At 33.3% G+C, this 17,774-nt stretch overlaps 3 protein-coding genes across 3 annotated transcripts; 2 read left to right on the top strand and 1 right to left on the bottom strand.

The window, feature by feature from the left end:
- Nucleotides 1–1,921: 1,921 nt before the first annotated feature.
- LOC108459568 (transcription factor MYB73-like) lies at nucleotides 1,922–2,848 on the bottom strand. The gene has a single exon (XM_017758955.2). The coding sequence runs from the start codon at nucleotides 2,697–2,699 to the stop codon at nucleotides 1,959–1,961; it is 741 nt and encodes a 246-aa protein (XP_017614444.1). The 5' UTR covers nucleotides 2,700–2,848; the 3' UTR covers nucleotides 1,922–1,958.
- A 5,292-nt stretch (nucleotides 2,849–8,140) lies between these two features.
- LOC108460062 (D-3-phosphoglycerate dehydrogenase 1, chloroplastic-like) lies at nucleotides 8,141–10,539 on the top strand. The gene is made up of 4 exons (XM_017759441.2): nucleotides 8,141–8,776; nucleotides 8,975–9,462; nucleotides 9,538–9,633; nucleotides 9,703–10,539. Exons 1-4 carry the CDS (start codon nucleotides 8,224–8,226, stop codon nucleotides 10,366–10,368), a joined length of 1,803 nt encoding a protein of 600 aa, XP_017614930.1. The 5' UTR covers nucleotides 8,141–8,223; the 3' UTR covers nucleotides 10,369–10,539.
- A 1,199-nt stretch (nucleotides 10,540–11,738) lies between these two features.
- On the top strand, nucleotides 11,739–14,399 carry LOC108457823 (DNA-directed RNA polymerases II, IV and V subunit 3-like). The gene is made up of 3 exons (XM_017756979.2): nucleotides 11,739–12,287; nucleotides 12,673–12,910; nucleotides 13,932–14,399. The coding sequence occupies exons 1-3, from the start codon at nucleotides 11,842–11,844 to the stop codon at nucleotides 14,202–14,204; spliced, it is 957 nt and encodes a 318-aa protein (XP_017612468.1). The 5' UTR covers nucleotides 11,739–11,841; the 3' UTR covers nucleotides 14,205–14,399.
- Nucleotides 14,400–17,774: the final 3,375 nt, after the last annotated feature.

Raw genomic sequence — 17,774 nt, forward strand, 5'->3', positions numbered from 1 at the left:
AAAATGACAAAATTCTAGACTTGGGTGACTCTTATAAATGTGAATAACTGACATCAGTGGCATTCTTAATGAGGAGGTATACTTGAAGCTGCCTCTATCCACTTGCCTTGTATAAATTCATAAGCAAAAATGGGTCTTCTTAATGTACATGAAGCTATCTTTCACCAAAAAAAAAAAAAATGTCCATGAAGCTCTATATTAGGGGGAATATTACATGTAAATACTGTTAATTACTCTATTTTTTTAACTCTCAGTTAATAAGTTAATTAACTGATTATAAATATAAAAAATTCTCTCAATTTTATATATTTTTATATATACCTTCAATAAAATGTTAATTATATTAATATATTCTTAAACATTAAATGTGAGTTTGAATATAACGTAAAACATATTTAAAATACACACATCAAATTATAATCATATTGACAATCGAGATTTTTTTTAATAATTTGATTCATCTGTTTTAAGTATACATCACATTAAATTTGAGTTAACATTTAACACATAGATTAATGGTTAGGCTAATTAAGGGACCTAATTGATATAATACTCTAATAATTTGAGAATTTATACTATTATTTAAATCCCTAATTGAATTAGAAAAATTACAAAATGTCCATTCATAATTAAAATAAATTATATTATTCGATTGCACTTTAATTTTTTATTTCAAAAAAGCTAATAAAAAATTATGTGTTATGGGATTTTAACCTGGGCTAGTCATCATTTAATAAAACATTGACATTACCTCCATCAATTGTATTGATAATGTTGTGTTGGTATCACAAATTAACTTGACACTTATTTGAGATTGATGACAACTAGAGTTGTCCATGAGATGAGCTGAGCCTTAACAAAATTTTAGGTCCGATTGACAAGTCTAGGCATGACCCAACCCAAAAAATTGGCTTAAATTTTTGCCCAAGCCAAATCTAGATTATGTATGCTAAACCCAAGCTTGGATCGACCCGACACATATTAAAGCCTATATTTTCGATACAATAGGGAATGTATCAATACTTGCTATGAGGTACCGATATGTTGGGGAGCGCATCGATACTCACACATTTTTTTCTTTAATTTTCAAAACACCGAGCCTTAAAACAGTATTGATACCAAGTAAGGTATCGATACTTTTGTAGTAAGGTATCGATACTTTTGTGAAAGGTACTAATACTTTGTTAAGGGTATCGATACTTTATTTAGATATTCGGGTCAGGCCGAGTCAGGGCCAAAAAAAGCTTACCCGAGGCCTGACTCGGCCTGATCCATTTAGAAAACAAGCCTCGTTTTTTGTCCAAGCCCATATTTCAGACCTATATTTTTGTCCAAACCCTCCCAATTTTCGAGCAAACCTTCGAGCTTGGTCAGGTGGCCCGACCCATGGACAACTCTAATGACAACACCGTGACAAACAATTGTTGCGCATTTTTGTATTTAAATTTCATTTTACTCATGATTTAATCAGTTTTTCATTTCAATATTATACATATTTTATGTGTTATTATTAATTAGTTTCAAATAATATGTTTCATTATTTATTATTTGTTACTTTTAAACTAACGTTTGTGTTTTAAATAAATAGAATGAATTATAGTATTGATAATATCGTTAATTGAGTTGGTGTCACAAGTCAACTCGATACTAACTTAAGAATAATAATAATAACATGATAAACAATTGAAGTGCATTTGATATTCTTAAGATGATATATTTTTTCTATTTAAATTTCTTTTACGCACAAATTAAACTAATTTTTAATTTCGTAAATATTAATTTCAAACATTATTTTCATTATTTATTACACGTTATTTTCCACGTGCCAACGCAATTTCTGGTTTAATTAAAATGTTTTGAAGTTGGAATCAATTTAGAATATAAATCATAGTTCAAGGACTTCCAGAGAATTAACCCAAAATTTTTAGTGAATAAGTTGTTTCAATTTAGTCCTTCATTCAATCCTCTCTACCCCACAAATCCCTCACGTTTTCACTCTTACAATCAAACTCTGCCATGTAATCCCTCACTTCTTTTCTGATCATCTCTTGCATCGCCGCTGGCGTAATCGCCGCCGTTGCGGCTTGTGCAAGCGCCACCGTCGTCATATTTGCCCCGGCCACTTGCTTTTCCTCCAATGGTTGTTCGTTCTTCTTCTCCGATGAGCTAATGTTATTGAACTCGAACGATTCGTTCCATGAACGTCCAAGAGTAAGCTCAGTCGAAACGACGTCAGCGGAGTGCCGATTCGACTTCGCGACGCTCAATCCCAAATCGCTGACTTCAGAACCCGAAGGACTCTCCCTTCTTGGGGATTTCGCCGATCTTTTCTCCGATTCTTGAACCGAATCGCCGTCTTCCGCCTCCGAGAGCTTCCTCTTCAACGTCGAATTCCAATGGTTCTTGACAGCGTTGTCCGTACGGCCATTGAGGAGCCTAGCGATGGTAGCCCACTTGTTGCCGTACTTGGCGTGGGCTTTCACGATGACCCCGTCTTCTTCCGACGTGAAAGCGCGGTGCTCGACTTCCGGCGATAGCTGGTTGCACCACCGTAACCGGCACGATTTCCCCGACCGGCCGGGGATCGACCTCGATACCAACGACCAGTTCCGAGCGCCGTGTCGATGCACCAGCTTCCGCAACAATTCGTCCTCCTCGGGACTCCACGATCCTTTGACTCGGTCAACATCTTGATCCATTGGCTTAATAGCAACAAAGTTGAACTCACATCGGAGATTGTAGCGGCCGGACGGTCGGAGATAAACGGAGAAAAAAGCCGGTCCGGTGGTTGAACCGTTGAAGGCTTGGGTTTTTTCGAGATGTGATAAAGGGGTTGAGTAGTCGAGGGGTTTTTAAAGGGGAGGGGTTGCGCCGTTACGGTAACTGATAGAAGCCGGTTAAGTTAATACAGGTAATAAGTGTTAAGTTAACTGCTGGTTTAACGGTGATACAGCTGGATAACGCTTTACGAGAAAACTGACAGTGCGTTGGATTAGTTGAGAAAATTTGGAGTTTCATGATTTGACTCGTACGGTTTTTGAAGCACTGAAATAAGAAGAGGGTAAAAACACCTCGCCATTCCCTTTCAATTTTGAAATTAAGCAAATTGGTCCCTTTCAAAAAAAATCAGAGTAATTTAATCCCTATAAATTTATAAAGTGAGAAAATAAGGACAATTAATCATGAAATTAATGTATGCCATCAATTGTACATGATTTTTATTGGTATAATAACACAATTATCTCTTAAAATTTATACATTTTTCAATTTGGTCCTAATTAACAAATTTATCCCATAACGTTTTTGTAAATGTATAAATGTTGAGGTTGAATTTGTTGAATTTTTAATAATTAAGGCCAAAATGACAAAATATATAAACATTGAAGGCTAAATTTATTATTATACCAATCAAAATTATACACAATTGATGGAAAACATTAATGTTATGATTAATTGTTGTTAGTTGCTCACTTTAGAAATTGGCAATGATTAAATTACTTTAATTTTTTTGAGAGGAACTAATTTGCTCAATTTTGAAATTGAGATGGACTGGAGAGGTCTTTTTACCTAAGAAGAGATGTGATGTAATGCTCACTTTTGAAGCCATTAACTTGAGATCAAACTCAGCTATTAGTCCCTTTACTATGTGTTGATTACAGATTTAATCCATATACTTTAATTTGATCATTTGTAATCCCTGCAGGTATAAAAAAAATTAAAATTTTAGTCTTAACCAAAGGGTAGCTGTTAAATTTATAAAATTAAATTCTATTATTTCCAACATCTTATAAGGCAAACATATAATCAATTATGTAATGTCATATCAAATTGTTATTTTCACACAATACTTATTACAAAAGTCACATTAAATTAGTTAATAGAATTTATAACTCTTATCCAAGTCAATATTGAAATTTTTTAAAAATTTATAGGGACTAAAATGATCAAATTAAAAATATAACTAAATCCACAACTTGTGAGATTAATAGTAGAATTAGACTTAACAAATTTAATTATTATTTTTGGTTCAGAACTAAATTTTCAATTTTTTTAAAGAATAGGAACTGAAATTGACCTATTTGAAAATTACAAAGTTTTAAAATTGACTAAGTTAGACTATAATGACTAAATTTATAACATATAAATAATATAGGGACTAATAGCAGAATTTAACCTTAAATTCACATTACAAATAATTTTCTTGCGGTTTTCCTTCTGCGTGTGCAAAAGACTGTATATCAGCTTTTTCCAAAGGAGAAAGTTAAGCTTGGATTTAAATTCCCATTACATATAGTCCGATCCATTTCAAATGAGTAAAAATTTGAGAATCGAAAAATAGATTAAAACGGAAAAAGTAGAAAAATTAGAAAAAAATATTTTATTAAGCTTAAGGGGTAAATAAGTCTCCAAAGGTTAAAAAAAAAATTAATTAAGCTCATTTGTGAAAATATACTCAATTAAATATTCAAACTCCCAAATTACATAAATTAAGTCACGTGATCGTTAACAATGTTGATATGACGATTAATGTCAACAATAATTGTTGACATGATAGTGAGACGTGAGGAAAAAAAATAAAATTTCTATGTTTTGAATGAATCTGGGTGGGTCTAATTCTTCAATTAAAAGACTCGGTTTGGGTTTAAGAAAAATACAACCCACTTCGAGATAGTTACCAAAATGCTTATATATATAATTAATTTAAAGTATATGATAATTAAATTTATATTAATATTTGCTCTAATATAATTATACCAAGAAATCAATTAATATCATTAAAAACAAAATAGTTTTATTTTAATAAAAAATAAAAATTGTGATATATGGGTTTGGGTATAGTTTTAAGTTTTTCTTAAATTGAGTTTAAACAAGTAATTAATATTTACATTCGAGTCAGGTCAAATCAGATTATGTTAGATGTATATTAAGTCAAGTAAAAAAAAAAAATAAAGAGAAAGCAAGTGGCTTTAACCTTTTAAATGTAATAAATTTATTATTTTATCCTTTAAATTTATATGAAATTATATATTAATGTAACATAAAATTTGTGATTTAATCCCGAATTATTTACAATTTATCTCTAATCTTCAAAATAATTTTCTAACTTCTTCCCGGATTATCGTCTCTAGCATTGGTTCCAATTTTTACAATGTTGCCACTAGAGGCAGAGGCAACTATTTTGTCTTACCGTACAACAGGGATCTTGAGCTGACTTTTGGCTAGCAGCAAAGAATATCATTTCCACGTGCACTTCATAAAGTTCTTTTCTATTTTCCGCTAATCAAAGTACAACTTGAATTGGATGTACTTTCTTCTCAAAATATCTTTGGTTAAACTATTTCATAAGTCCTTATATTTTTTGTAAAATTGAAATTTAGTCTATATTTTTATTTTTTGAATTTTAGTCCATTTACTTTTCAGATTTTAAAATTCATGTCTAATTATTAACACTATTAAGATTACTCTGTTAAATTCAGGTTCATTATAACATTTTTTTAGTTACGTTGCTACCAAATGAGCATTTTTAGGCATAATGATAACTTAGCCCCTAGCATTTACTTATTTTATCATTTTGGCCCTCAACCTCTAAAATTTACTCAAATTGTTTGCTTTTGGATGGAAAAACTACTTGAACTATTAAAATTTTAATGACATTGATGCGACCATTAGTGTGGTAATCCACGTATTATTCATAAAAATTCAAAAAATTAAAAATAAAAATCAACAAATTTCAAAAAAGTTGATAACAACTTTTAGAATATTTATCCATGTTAGTAGTGAAGTATACATAAAGTGTCACATGAGTTGTTACGTCAATGCCATTAAAATTTTAATAATTCAATCAGTTTTTTCGTATTAAAAAAAAAGCAATTTGTGTAAAATTTAAAGGTTGAGGGCCAAAACGATAAAATAAGTAAACGTTAAGGGTTTAATTTATCTTTATGCCTTTTTTATTTCAAAATGTCACATGAACAAATTTAACAAATTTAGAAATTTGGAAAATAGAGGGACTAAATTCTTGTAAATATAATAATAGGGACCAAATTCCAAATTTGTGAAGAGTACAACTACATGTGACATATTTTAACCAAGGCCTTTAAGTATAAAAAATAAAATATATTATTAAAACTAGATCAATGGATTAATTGTCTAAATACTTTTACTCGTAAAACTAGATCAATAGATTAGTCGTCTAAATACATTTTTGATAAGTCATTTATCTCTCTGGATTAATCGCTGATGCCAGTGATGGATACCCTAATTTTGACCAATCAAAATGCATAAACCAATTGCTAAAGTAAAAGCTGGAAGGTTGTACAAACCAAAACAAACTCCAGGAAGCAAAGTGTAATTAAATATTGAGATAATTGCATCAAATATCTCCAAATTATGACTTTTATTCTAAAATTTTCCTCGGACTTCAAAATGTTTTAATTATATCTCTAAATTATTAATATTTTATCATTCAAGTCCTTTTGTTACCAATTCGTTAAATGGTATGTCAAATATCATGCCGCTAATTTTACAATGAAAATTTAAAGAAAAATAGAACTTTGTAGCATAAATTTTAAAAGTAAAAACTAAAAAAAGTAAAATTAAAAAAAAAGAAAAATTGGATGATAAAGTAATTTGTGGAATATTATTAGGTATAGATATAAGAAAGGTATTTTTTTTCTTAAATCTTTTGTGTTTAATAATTATATTTGGTTTCAATTAAATACGAAGTCAAGTAGACTTGAATTCTCAAATGAAGGACGAAACTTTTGTAATATTGACTTTTTCATTCATAAAATTTAAACTCGAAAACTTATTTAAAAGACACTCAAGTCTTTTATCATTTGACCCAATAAATATCCACGATAGTTAAAGCTGGGCAAACTATTTCATCCTATTGTAGATTTATGGATGAGATTTCAAATAAAATTTATATTCTTAATTAATAATGAAAATATATTATATTCTAAACTTTTATTAAAAGAGTTATATGTAAAGATTGATATAAAATTAAAATTTAATATTATGTTATTTTAATTATTTTTAGATCTGATTGGATTGGTCGAATTAGTTGGATCGAGAATCAATTAGGATATTAATCAATAATAAGGGGTTAGACCGGTTGACCTACAAACTAATTGAATCGACAATTGAACCGATTTTTTCTATTTTAATAATTTATTTAATTTAATTAGACAAATTAATCGGACTAATTCGACCATATATATAATTTTGAAAACCTTGATTATCTTAAAAATGAAATGGGTTATCAGCGTTTTAACCCATCTATACCTCTAGTTAGAACTAAGAAAAAATTGTCATTAATGTTATTAATTCATTAAATTTTAATAATCGCATCATACCATTAATATTGTAAAACAAACAAATATGTACGTTATATTGTCATTTCAAATGAAAATTTATATTAAATTGAATAGATTACCCTATACTTTTTATTTTATTTTATAGCCTAATTTATTTTTTCTTTTAATTTTATTTTTTTAAATAAAAAATATAGGGATTAATTGTGCAACTTGGCCTAAAATTTTCGTATGAAATTAGGTAAAAGTACCATAGAGGCTCTTGTACTAAGAGTTGAGTTGCATTTTGCCCCTGTACTAAAAAAAGGTAAATTAATCCCTATACCTTAGATTAAAGAGCATATTGGTCCTTTTGTTAAAAATTCCATCATTAAAAATTGATCATTGTATGTTAGAATGAGGCACAATTAGCATGCCACGAGTAATTATGTGGTTAGTATGTCAGAAACTTCAGTTGTTAACAATAGAAATAGATGAAATTTTTAATAGAAAATACTAGTTTGCTATTTGATCTAATGTACAGGGGCTAATTTGTTAAAATTTTGAGTAGAGGGAACAAAATGTAATTTCAATCTTAGTAAAGAGGCCTCCGTGGTACCTTTACTTATGGAATTATGATATAACGTGCCATGTTAGTCACTAAAATATAACAAATCAATACTGTTAGTTATTATATTGTAACTTTTTAAAGTTTGGTGACCAAACCTTAATTTAAACCATACATAGTGACTAGATTTAAAATTTACCCATATATATCATAAATTAGTTACACGTACCTCGGGTTCCGTTACAATCTCGTTGCATGTCATCAAACCTGCGAACAATATTTTGAGTCTCCCATTCTCTCATTCTTCGTTTTCTCTGGTTAGTTACATTGCTTATTCAATTTTCACCTCTCCGTACGACAATGGCGTCTCTCAAAATCCCAACTCTCAGGACCCCATCCCATTCCCTTTCCTCTAAACTATCCCTTCGATCTGCTTTTTCCACCAACTTCCCTAACAGCGCTCGTTTTTCCCGCTCCCAACCGCAACGCGGCCGGGTTTTGATTATAACCTCCGCTGCTTCTTCTTCTTCTTCCAACAAGCCCACCGTACTCGTCGCCGAAAAGCTAGGTGAAGCCGGTTTGACGCTGTTGAAGGAGTTCGCCGACGTCGATTGCTCTTACAACCTCTCTCCCAAAGAGCTCCGGTCCAAGATCTCGCTCTGTGACGCTTTGATTGTTCGCAGCGGGACGAAAGTGAACCGTGCGGTTTTCGAATCTTCAGGCGGGAGGTTGAAGGTCGTTGGGAGAGCTGGCGTTGGGATCGACAATGTCGATCTGGCTGCCGCTACCGAACACGGTTGTTTGGTCGTTAATGCTCCGACGGCGAATACCGTTGCGGCGGCGGAACATGGGATCGCCCTTTTGGCTGCCATGGCTCGTAATGTGGCTCAGGCTGATGCGTCTATCAAAGCTGGTGAGAACTGATTGTCATTTTCTTCGTAACTAATCATGATTATGAACCTTAATTTAGAAATATATGTACTGTAGAGATTTAATGGAGTTTATGGATCATTTGTGAATTGTGATTATTGTTTATGAATTACATTGATATTTTCAGCTGTGAATTAGATTCTGGGAAAAGTTTATATGTACTTTATTATGATGTTGTTAGGGAAGTGGCAAAGGAACAAGTATGTTGGTGTGTCTCTTGTTGGAAAAACACTTGCTGTCTTAGGTTTCGGAAAAGTCGGATCGGAAGTAGCTCGGCGAGCAAAGGGACTCGGAATGCATGTTATCGCACACGATCCTTATGCCCCGGCGGAACGTGCTTGTGCTATAGGTGTTGAGCTAGTGAGCTTCGATGAAGCGATAGGGACGGCAGATTTTATCTCTATGCATATGCCTCTCATCCCTGCTACATCTAAGATGTTCAATGATGAGACATTTGCTAAGATGAAGAAAGGTGTTCGTATCGTCAACGTTGCTCGCGGTGGAGTGGTTGATGAAGAAGCTCTCGTGAGGGCATTGGATGCTGGGATTGTAGCTCAGGCTGCTCTTGATGTTTTCTCCGAGGAGCCACCGAAACAAGATAATAAGTTGGTGCAGCATGAGATGGTTACTGTCACTCCGCATCTCGGTGCTAGTACAATGGAGGCTCAGGTAAGGTGGATTGTGTGATCACACATATTCGCATTTCGTTTGTTTCCGAATGATGCATTGATATGTTCTTTGTAGGAAGGAGTGGCTATCGAAATAGCTGAAGCTGTTGTTGGTGCCTTGAAAGGGGAACTTGCAGCTACCGCAGTCAATGCACCGATGGTTCCTGCCGAGGTACAACGATGATGTTCATCACTTTCTTTATGTTGAGCGCCGCTTCACTTAGTTGTTCTTCCATTGCAGGTTCTACTGGAGTTGAAACCGTACGTCATACTTGCCGAGAAACTTGGGAGGCTGGCTGTCCAATTAGTTGCAGGTGGAAGTGGTGTTAAAACCGTGAAAGTATCATATGCTTCTTCTAGACCTAACCTCGATACTAGGTTGCTTCGTGCAATGATCACCAAGGGCATAATCGAGCCAATTTCCGATGTTTACGTCAACCTTGTTAATGCCGATTACACTGCCAAACAAAGAGGAGTACGAATCACAGAGGAACACATCCATTTAGACGGTTCACACGAGATTCCCCTTGAGTTCATCAAAGTTCAGATCGCCGATGTGAAATCGAAATTCGCCAGTGCCACATCCAAGAGCGGCGAGATCAAAGTTGAAGGACGGGTGAAGGATGGAATTCCGCATTTGACAAAGGTAGGGTCATTCAGAGTGGATGTGAGCTTGGAAGGTAGTATAATACTTTGTAGACAGGTCGATCAGCCCGGCATGATTGGTAAAGTCGGAAGCATTTTGGGCCAGGAGAATGTGAATGTGAGCTTCATGAGTGTCGGGAGGGTCGCTCCGAGGAAGCATGCTGTAATGGCTATTGGAGTTGACGATCAACCGAGGAAAGAATCTTTGAAGAGGATTGGTGAAGTCCCTGCCATTGAAGAGTTTGTTTTCCTTAAGTTGTAGGATTGCTGCATCATCAGTATCACCATTTCTTTTTCTTCATTTGGTTGGGTCTTTTTGTGGGCATTTTTGCTGCTCAATTTTGCAATTTGTCTTTCAATAATTCTTTGAAGGGATTTGAAATAAGGCTAAAAATAAATTAATTTAATTAAATAAAAGTTGGTTTGATTTCATTTAACTGAAATTGTTATTTTTATAAAATATATTTTTAACTATATTTTTATAATATATAAAAATTAATATTTTATTTTTAAATAACAAAACTAATTACTTGAATAATTTGAGACATTTTTATTGTTTAATGTGTGAGATAATATTGTTTTTGTTAGTTTGGTTTTGTTGAAGGATGGATTGTTTTGTAAAATTTATTAATAAATATTTTATATTGAAAATTTATATAATTTCATTGGATATTTTTGAATAGTAAATTTATTAATTTATTCAATGAATGAAACCATACAATTTAAAGAAAAAATAGTAAACACTGTCAGAGAAGGTTTTATCCTCAACACCAATAGAACATTATGATACGTTAACAATTGGCCATATTTGGAGTGATTGTAAGCATTTAATATGATAAGGAAATTAGTCCCGTATGGTTCAAAATGGCAAGTAAAAATCGACAAAAGAATCAAGCATTCACCAATCTAAAAATGATGACAACAAAATCATCCCTAAATTTACTTATAAAACTAAGATTACATGCATAAGTAAGATTAAAAAACGTGTTACAACAGCAAATAAAAAATTCTAAAACTGAAACTTATTAAAAAATGGAAAAACAAAAAAAAAAATAAAACTTAAGATAATATAGGTCCAAATCGATATGTGAAATCATTTATTATTTTGAAATACTATCAAAACAGAAACAAATAAAAAAGTTAATGACGAGCCACCCACTTTTCAAAAAAAATTACTGGTGGTCAATGGAGTTTTAGCGAACAATTCGCACTATTATCTATCCATCACAAAACAACAAAGATAACCACAATATAAATTTGTAAACTGAAAAGAGAAAATACATATACAGTGAATGAAAAAAAAAAAGAATGAAAGAGTTGATGAGAGGAATGAAAAAAAAAAAAGAATGAAAGAGTTGATGAGAGGAAAAAAAACGAGCTATAACCAACTTGGAGACTTTATTAGATATTTATAAATATTTAAATATATAAAATTTTAAAGTACCAATAAATTCGAAATAGTACATGGCAATCTTCATCAAAAGTGTTTTCCTTTTATAAATAAAAAACAAAAAGTTTACATCAGAATTTTACAGGGATTAAATAATAAATTTGAGCATAATAGAAGGACCGAAATAAAAATTTAACCAAACAAAATGTCAGTTTACGACGTCGTTCACTTCTCCCTTGAAGGTTAAAACCTTCCTTAGTTAGGTTTTAAAAAACTGTATTTCATCAAAGCTTTTAAGGCGCAGAGCCAAATAACATCATCAAAATAATTTGAAAAAAAGAAAATATGGAAGGAGCTTCGTACCAGCGATTCCCAAGGGTCAAAATCCGGGAACTCAAAGACGACTACGCTAAATTCGAGCTCCACGACACCGACGCTTCCATGGCCAACGCCCTCCGCCGCGTCATGATCGCCGAGGTTCCCACCATAGCCATCGACCTCGTCGAAATCGAAGTTAACTCTTCCGTCCTCAACGACGAGTTCATCGCCCATCGACTCGGTCTCATCCCTCTCACTAGCCAACGCGCCATGTCGATGCGATTCTCTCGTGACTGTGACGCCTGCGACGGTGACGGACAGTGCGAGTTCTGCTCCGTCGAGTTCCATCTTCGCGCCAAATGCATAAGCGATCAAACACTGGATGTCACCAGTAAGGATCTATACAGTTCCGACCATACGGTTGTTCCCGTCGATTTCACCGATTACGCTGGCTACGAATCCTCTGAACAAAGGTATTTAGGGTTTAAATTTGTAATTTGTCACTGTTTAGGTCTAATTGTGAATGTCATCCCTGTAATTTACGAGAAATGAAACGTTAGTCCTCAATTTTGATATATCAAACACTGAGATGTTAGTTGGTGAATGCATGAACTTGAACTGCTGTGTTTTTGAATTTGTAGCATATAAATTACTGAATTGTTGCTTTTTACTAATTTCTTGCGTATAATTTGTTGAAATGCTGATTTTTGGGTTGACGGACAAGATTTAACATTGATACTTAATTGAACTAATTTTTAAGTTTTCATAATGTACAATGACCAAATTCTGAATTAGACCAATATTAAATGCATTGCCTTTCTAGTTTCTAGGGTTAGATAAGTAACTGTTTACTTTCAGGGGGATTATCATCGTGAAATTGCGGCGAGGGCAGGAGTTGAGGCTGAGGGCAATTGCAAGGAAAGGGATAGGAAAAGATCATGCAAAATGGTCACCTGCCGCGACTGTGACTTTCATGTATGAACCTGAGATTCACATCAATGAAGATATGATGGATACCTTGACCCTTGAGGAGAAGCAAAGCTTTGTCGACAGTAGTCCTACTAGAGTCTTTGACATTGATCCTAATACCCAACAGGTTCTCCTTTTCTCTACATCATTAATATCAATCTAAGTTATAGTCTGTCACAACAAATTGTTGGGATAATAGAATTAGCATCTACATCATCAAAGGTCCTTTCAAAATCCCTAGTTTGCATGAGTTGAAACATGTTTATTCATATGTTTCTTATGGAAGCTCCTATGATATAACTTAAGTTTGTGGATAATGAAGATATCAATGGAATTTGAGCTTTAGGATAGGTTTTTATATTGGGGTTTGTGCTATTACTACCCTGTTTTTATCTCATTGGCTAACAAGTGAGCTATTGAACTATATTGACTTGTTGGGCGTATCCTTTGTTTAAATGGGTCCACTTGCGCTGCTATGGTTGTCTTGAAAACCAAGATTCTCTTGTTTTGTTAGAATTCTCCAAGAAGAATTCAGGAAATAGTTGGTCAGATTAGATGGTTATCGTCATATTTCTGTGTTGATGGTTATTCTGACTTGCTTGACGCCAAATGATTTGTGTTCTATGAGTACATTGTTTCAATGCCTGTATCACAAGCCAAAAATTTGGATGGATGTACCTAAGAGGTTCCCGTATTATAGGGACCTCATCAATTTAGTTCCTCCACTATTAAATGGATCAATTTAGTCCCTATACTATTAAAAAGAATCAACTAAGGGCAAATTGGAATAGAGTCCAAATTGGAATAGAGTTAACATTTACTGTTAAAAACATATCATTTACTATTTAACAGACTTAATATTTATAAAGTTTTTATGGTGCTGTATATGAAATCTTTTGTTTGGAATTGAAAAAATAAGTTAAAACACATTTGTTATATGCTAAATGCCAAACTCTTTTACAATTTAGACTTATTTGATTCTTTTTAATAGTTTAGGGACTAAATTGATCCATTTAATAATAGAGGGACTAATTTGATCTGGTCCCTATAATACATGGACTGCCCAGGTACTTTAACCCAAAAATTTGAGGTTATTCTACTTCACTGCTTCTGCTAACTATGGTATTCCTCTTTATTGTTGAAAACAGGTTGTGGTGGTTGATCCAGAAGCATATACCTATGACGATGAAGTATTAAAGAAAGCTGAAGCTATGGGCAAGCCGGGGCTCGTGGAGATATATGCCAAAGAAGACAGTTTCATTTTCACTATCGAATCTACCGGTGCGGTCAAAGCTTCCCAGTTAGTCCTTAATGCTATAGAAATCCTTAAACAGAAGCTGGATGCAGTTCGCCTCTCTGAGGATACTGTGGAAGCAGATGATCAGTTTGGTGAACTAGGTGCTCACATGCGAGGAGGTTGATTCGCTTGTAAGTAAAAAAAGATTTCATCCGCATTTGTTGCTGACTGCTCTTCCAATCTTTAGGTACACAATCGACTACCTTTTTTTTTTTCTTCCCTTTTTCCTCCTCAAATTTTGTCACCACATTTGCCATCTATTCTAAACTTAAAAGCCTTTGAAGCATATGGATTGACAAATGATTTAGCTTGGTATTTATGTTACTGCTTTTTTGTTTCATCACACCATCGATTCAGCAGCAAGCTCTTAACCGGATGAAGTATATGGATGCCATTTTGGTTGGGTTTGGCTTAATATATCATTTGAGCAACTAACTCCTTCAATTTAAGCAACCTTCTCCTATTCCAACTACTTGAAGAGCTTGGAACAACATCCCAATAGCTTTTACCTTTCATGGCATATTCTTGAACCCAAGCAATCCGTAAACAACCTTCCTCAATAAGAATGGATTGCACCAGTTGCAAGTGACGAGCCTTGTTCGATTCCTCAAGTCTTCTCAGCCCCAACCCACCCTTTGATTTAGGTGAACAAATCAACTGCCAGCAGACCCTTGCTCCATAAGCATAGCAATCCTTTCCTTTCCAAAAGAATCAAGCTCAAACTTGGAAGATTCCTTTCCAAACTGTTTGCACCAGGAAGATTGAATACTAAAAATCACAGCTTCGATGAGTTGAAGCCAACCAACATAGCTAAGATGCCTAGTAGACCAGCCATTGGTTTTAGCTATAATTTCCTCCATCGAAGGACCACAATCAGAGAATGTCAACGACCTAGACACAATTGGCACCCTCTAATAACGCACAGGCACCTTACCAACTTTAAAATCGATAATGGTCTTCATGGCCTCCAGTTCTTCTAAAGATACCCCAACAACAAAAAGTTAACTTTTAGAAGCATTAAGTTGTAGTCCAGAGAGCAGGTAGAATTCCTCTAAGATACACCAAATACCAACAACAGAATTAGTAGAACCTTAGCAAAGATGAGGAGGTCATCTGCAAAGGAGAGGTGGGAAAGCCGAACTCTGAGACACTTGGGATGAAACTTAAACACACCATATGCAACTACTACCATCAGGAGTCTGGACAAGACATTCATTGCAATAGCAGATAGATAGGGAGAAAGAGGATCTCCCTGCCTTGCTCCCCTTGCCCCTTTAAAGAATCCAATGAACCTAGGAGCAGTGATGCAACTAGCAATCCACTTGACAAATTGCTCAAGGAATCCCATGGCTCTCAATACAGAAATAACAAAATTCCAACTCAAGGAGTCAAAAGCCTTCTAAAGGTACACCTTAAGGGCACATCTATGAGAAATAAACTTTCTACTATATCCCCTCATCAACTCCTGGGGAAGTAGAGTGTTGTCAATAATGTTTCTGCTTTGAATAAAAGACCTTGGAGATACACTTGTAAACTGTGTTACACCATGAAATAGGCCTAAACTGTTTAATATGATTTGGATTCTCAAATTTAGGAATAAATGAAATAATAGTAGTACTGAAAGCAGTCGATAACTTTGAGGCGGTGAAGAAATACTGCACAACACGAATAAGATCCTCACCAACAATTTTTCATGCTGATGTGCTTTATCATTCCCGTGCTCAAAAATTGGTGTCTTGATCTATGGTGATGGGCCTAACCATATCATTCTAAGCAGCCATAGACAATGTAGGAAGAATATCTCTAAGCAATTGATCAGCAACACCAATGAGCCCTTTATCAACTTGAATAAATCTTAGAAGTAATCTGTTTATGAGATTCTGGTTTATTACCCCTATCATCAAACAAAGCTCTGATAGAATACATGTTCCTCTTGACAGCAATAGCATTATGAAAAAACTTGGTACTCTGATCACCTACTCCGATCCAATTCATCCAAGCCTTTTGTCTGTAGAAACTTTCCCCGGCATCTTGTAAACTTGGGAACTCAGATTGTAATTGATCACTCATAGTTTCAATTTGACCCTATCAGACAACATATCAAGCTGAGCTCTTTTTGGTTCAACTCTTTTCTATGATACTCTAGAAGATATATCACCATATGCATCATAATTGAGAGCCTTTAAAACTTCTTCAATCTCATCAATTTAATAAAAAGCCTTAACAAAGGATCACCAATCACCTCCCTTTTTCAGGACTCAGCAACAATTTCCATATAGTCCTTATGCTTAACTCAAAAGTTAAAAATCTTAAAAGGGCTTGGGAGAAGAGAAAACATGTTTATATAACCAAACTAGAGGAGGACATTGATTCAACCTTGGAGTGAGGAAAACAATTCATTCATTTAAAATTCGCCAAATCCTTATCAAGCTTCCTAGCAAGGTGGTTGCTTTGATGACTTTTACTTGTCTATGAGTCCGGTTTAGGGTTGGCAAAAAAAATCCGAATTTGATGGGTTTTGATTTTGATTTGAAAATTGAACTTGGGAGGTATGAGTCGGGTTTTCAATTAAAAATTTTAAATTATGGTTGGGTCAAGTTTTAGTTAAACTCGCTTCGAAGAAAGAACACATTTAATTTTTTTAACTTATTATAGAAATTTTTGAACTTCTATATTTTTTATAATATTAGATATTTTTAATGTTTATAAGATATGTATTTTATTTAACCTAATATAAATAATTAGTTAATATTTCGAGCCAGGTTGGGTAGGAGTCGAGGAATAGAAATCTAGTTTAGCGTAAGATCGAGTCGGTAGGTATAAACATTGGATCAAGTTTGAGATAGATCGAAAAATCGTTTCACCCTGTTGTCATCTCCAATTTGATTGGAATATTATATCGGATTGGGAAGAAGATTTTAAATTTAAATAAACTTACTTTGAGTTATTATTTATCAATATTTTTTATTTAAATTAGATTCGGACTTAAAAGAATATAAAATGATTTGGTTTGCTACTTGCTCGTGATTAAGTTTAATCATACAAAATAAGATTAAAAGTTGTCATGTATTTATTATTATTTTTATTTTAAATATCAATTAAGAACACTTGATGGTTTCAAATAATATTAATGTATTTAATTTAATGGTTAAAAGATTAAAAGTTTAATCTCAAAACTTTGGAAAACAAATTCTAATCTAATTTCTATTTTTACATTCAACTCATTTTTTACTTATTGGAATGACATTTTATTAATATTTTTGTAATGTAATTTTAAAATATTTTTATATATATTATTAACACAAGGACATGGTTTAAGGTTAAAGATGATTCACACGATTGTGTCGAGATTTGAGTCGGGGTAAAGTCAAGGGGGCTGGCATGGGCCTCGGTACTCTGTAAAATGTAAAATTATATTTTAGGCCTTTAAAATTTTATAAAATTTTAAATTAGTAAAGATAAAATTGTACTTTAGCCCTCCTAAAATTATAAAATTTTATTTAATTTTTACAAATTATAAAAATATAAATTATAAAAATTAAAATTTTATTCGATATTTTTAAAAAAATTTTGCTTCGCCCCGAATGATGATTTTGTGATGTGTTGTAAACTCTTTAAATTTCTTGATTTTATTTGTTTAGTTACTCTAAAGAACCTCTATTTTATGAATTTATTAAGACTCGATAGAATCGAA

The sequence above is a fragment of the Gossypium arboreum genome, chromosome 4 (assembly GCF_025698485.1).
Source record: "Gossypium arboreum isolate Shixiya-1 chromosome 4, ASM2569848v2, whole genome shotgun sequence".
Lineage (NCBI taxonomy): Eukaryota > Viridiplantae > Streptophyta > Magnoliopsida > Malvales > Malvaceae > Gossypium > Gossypium arboreum.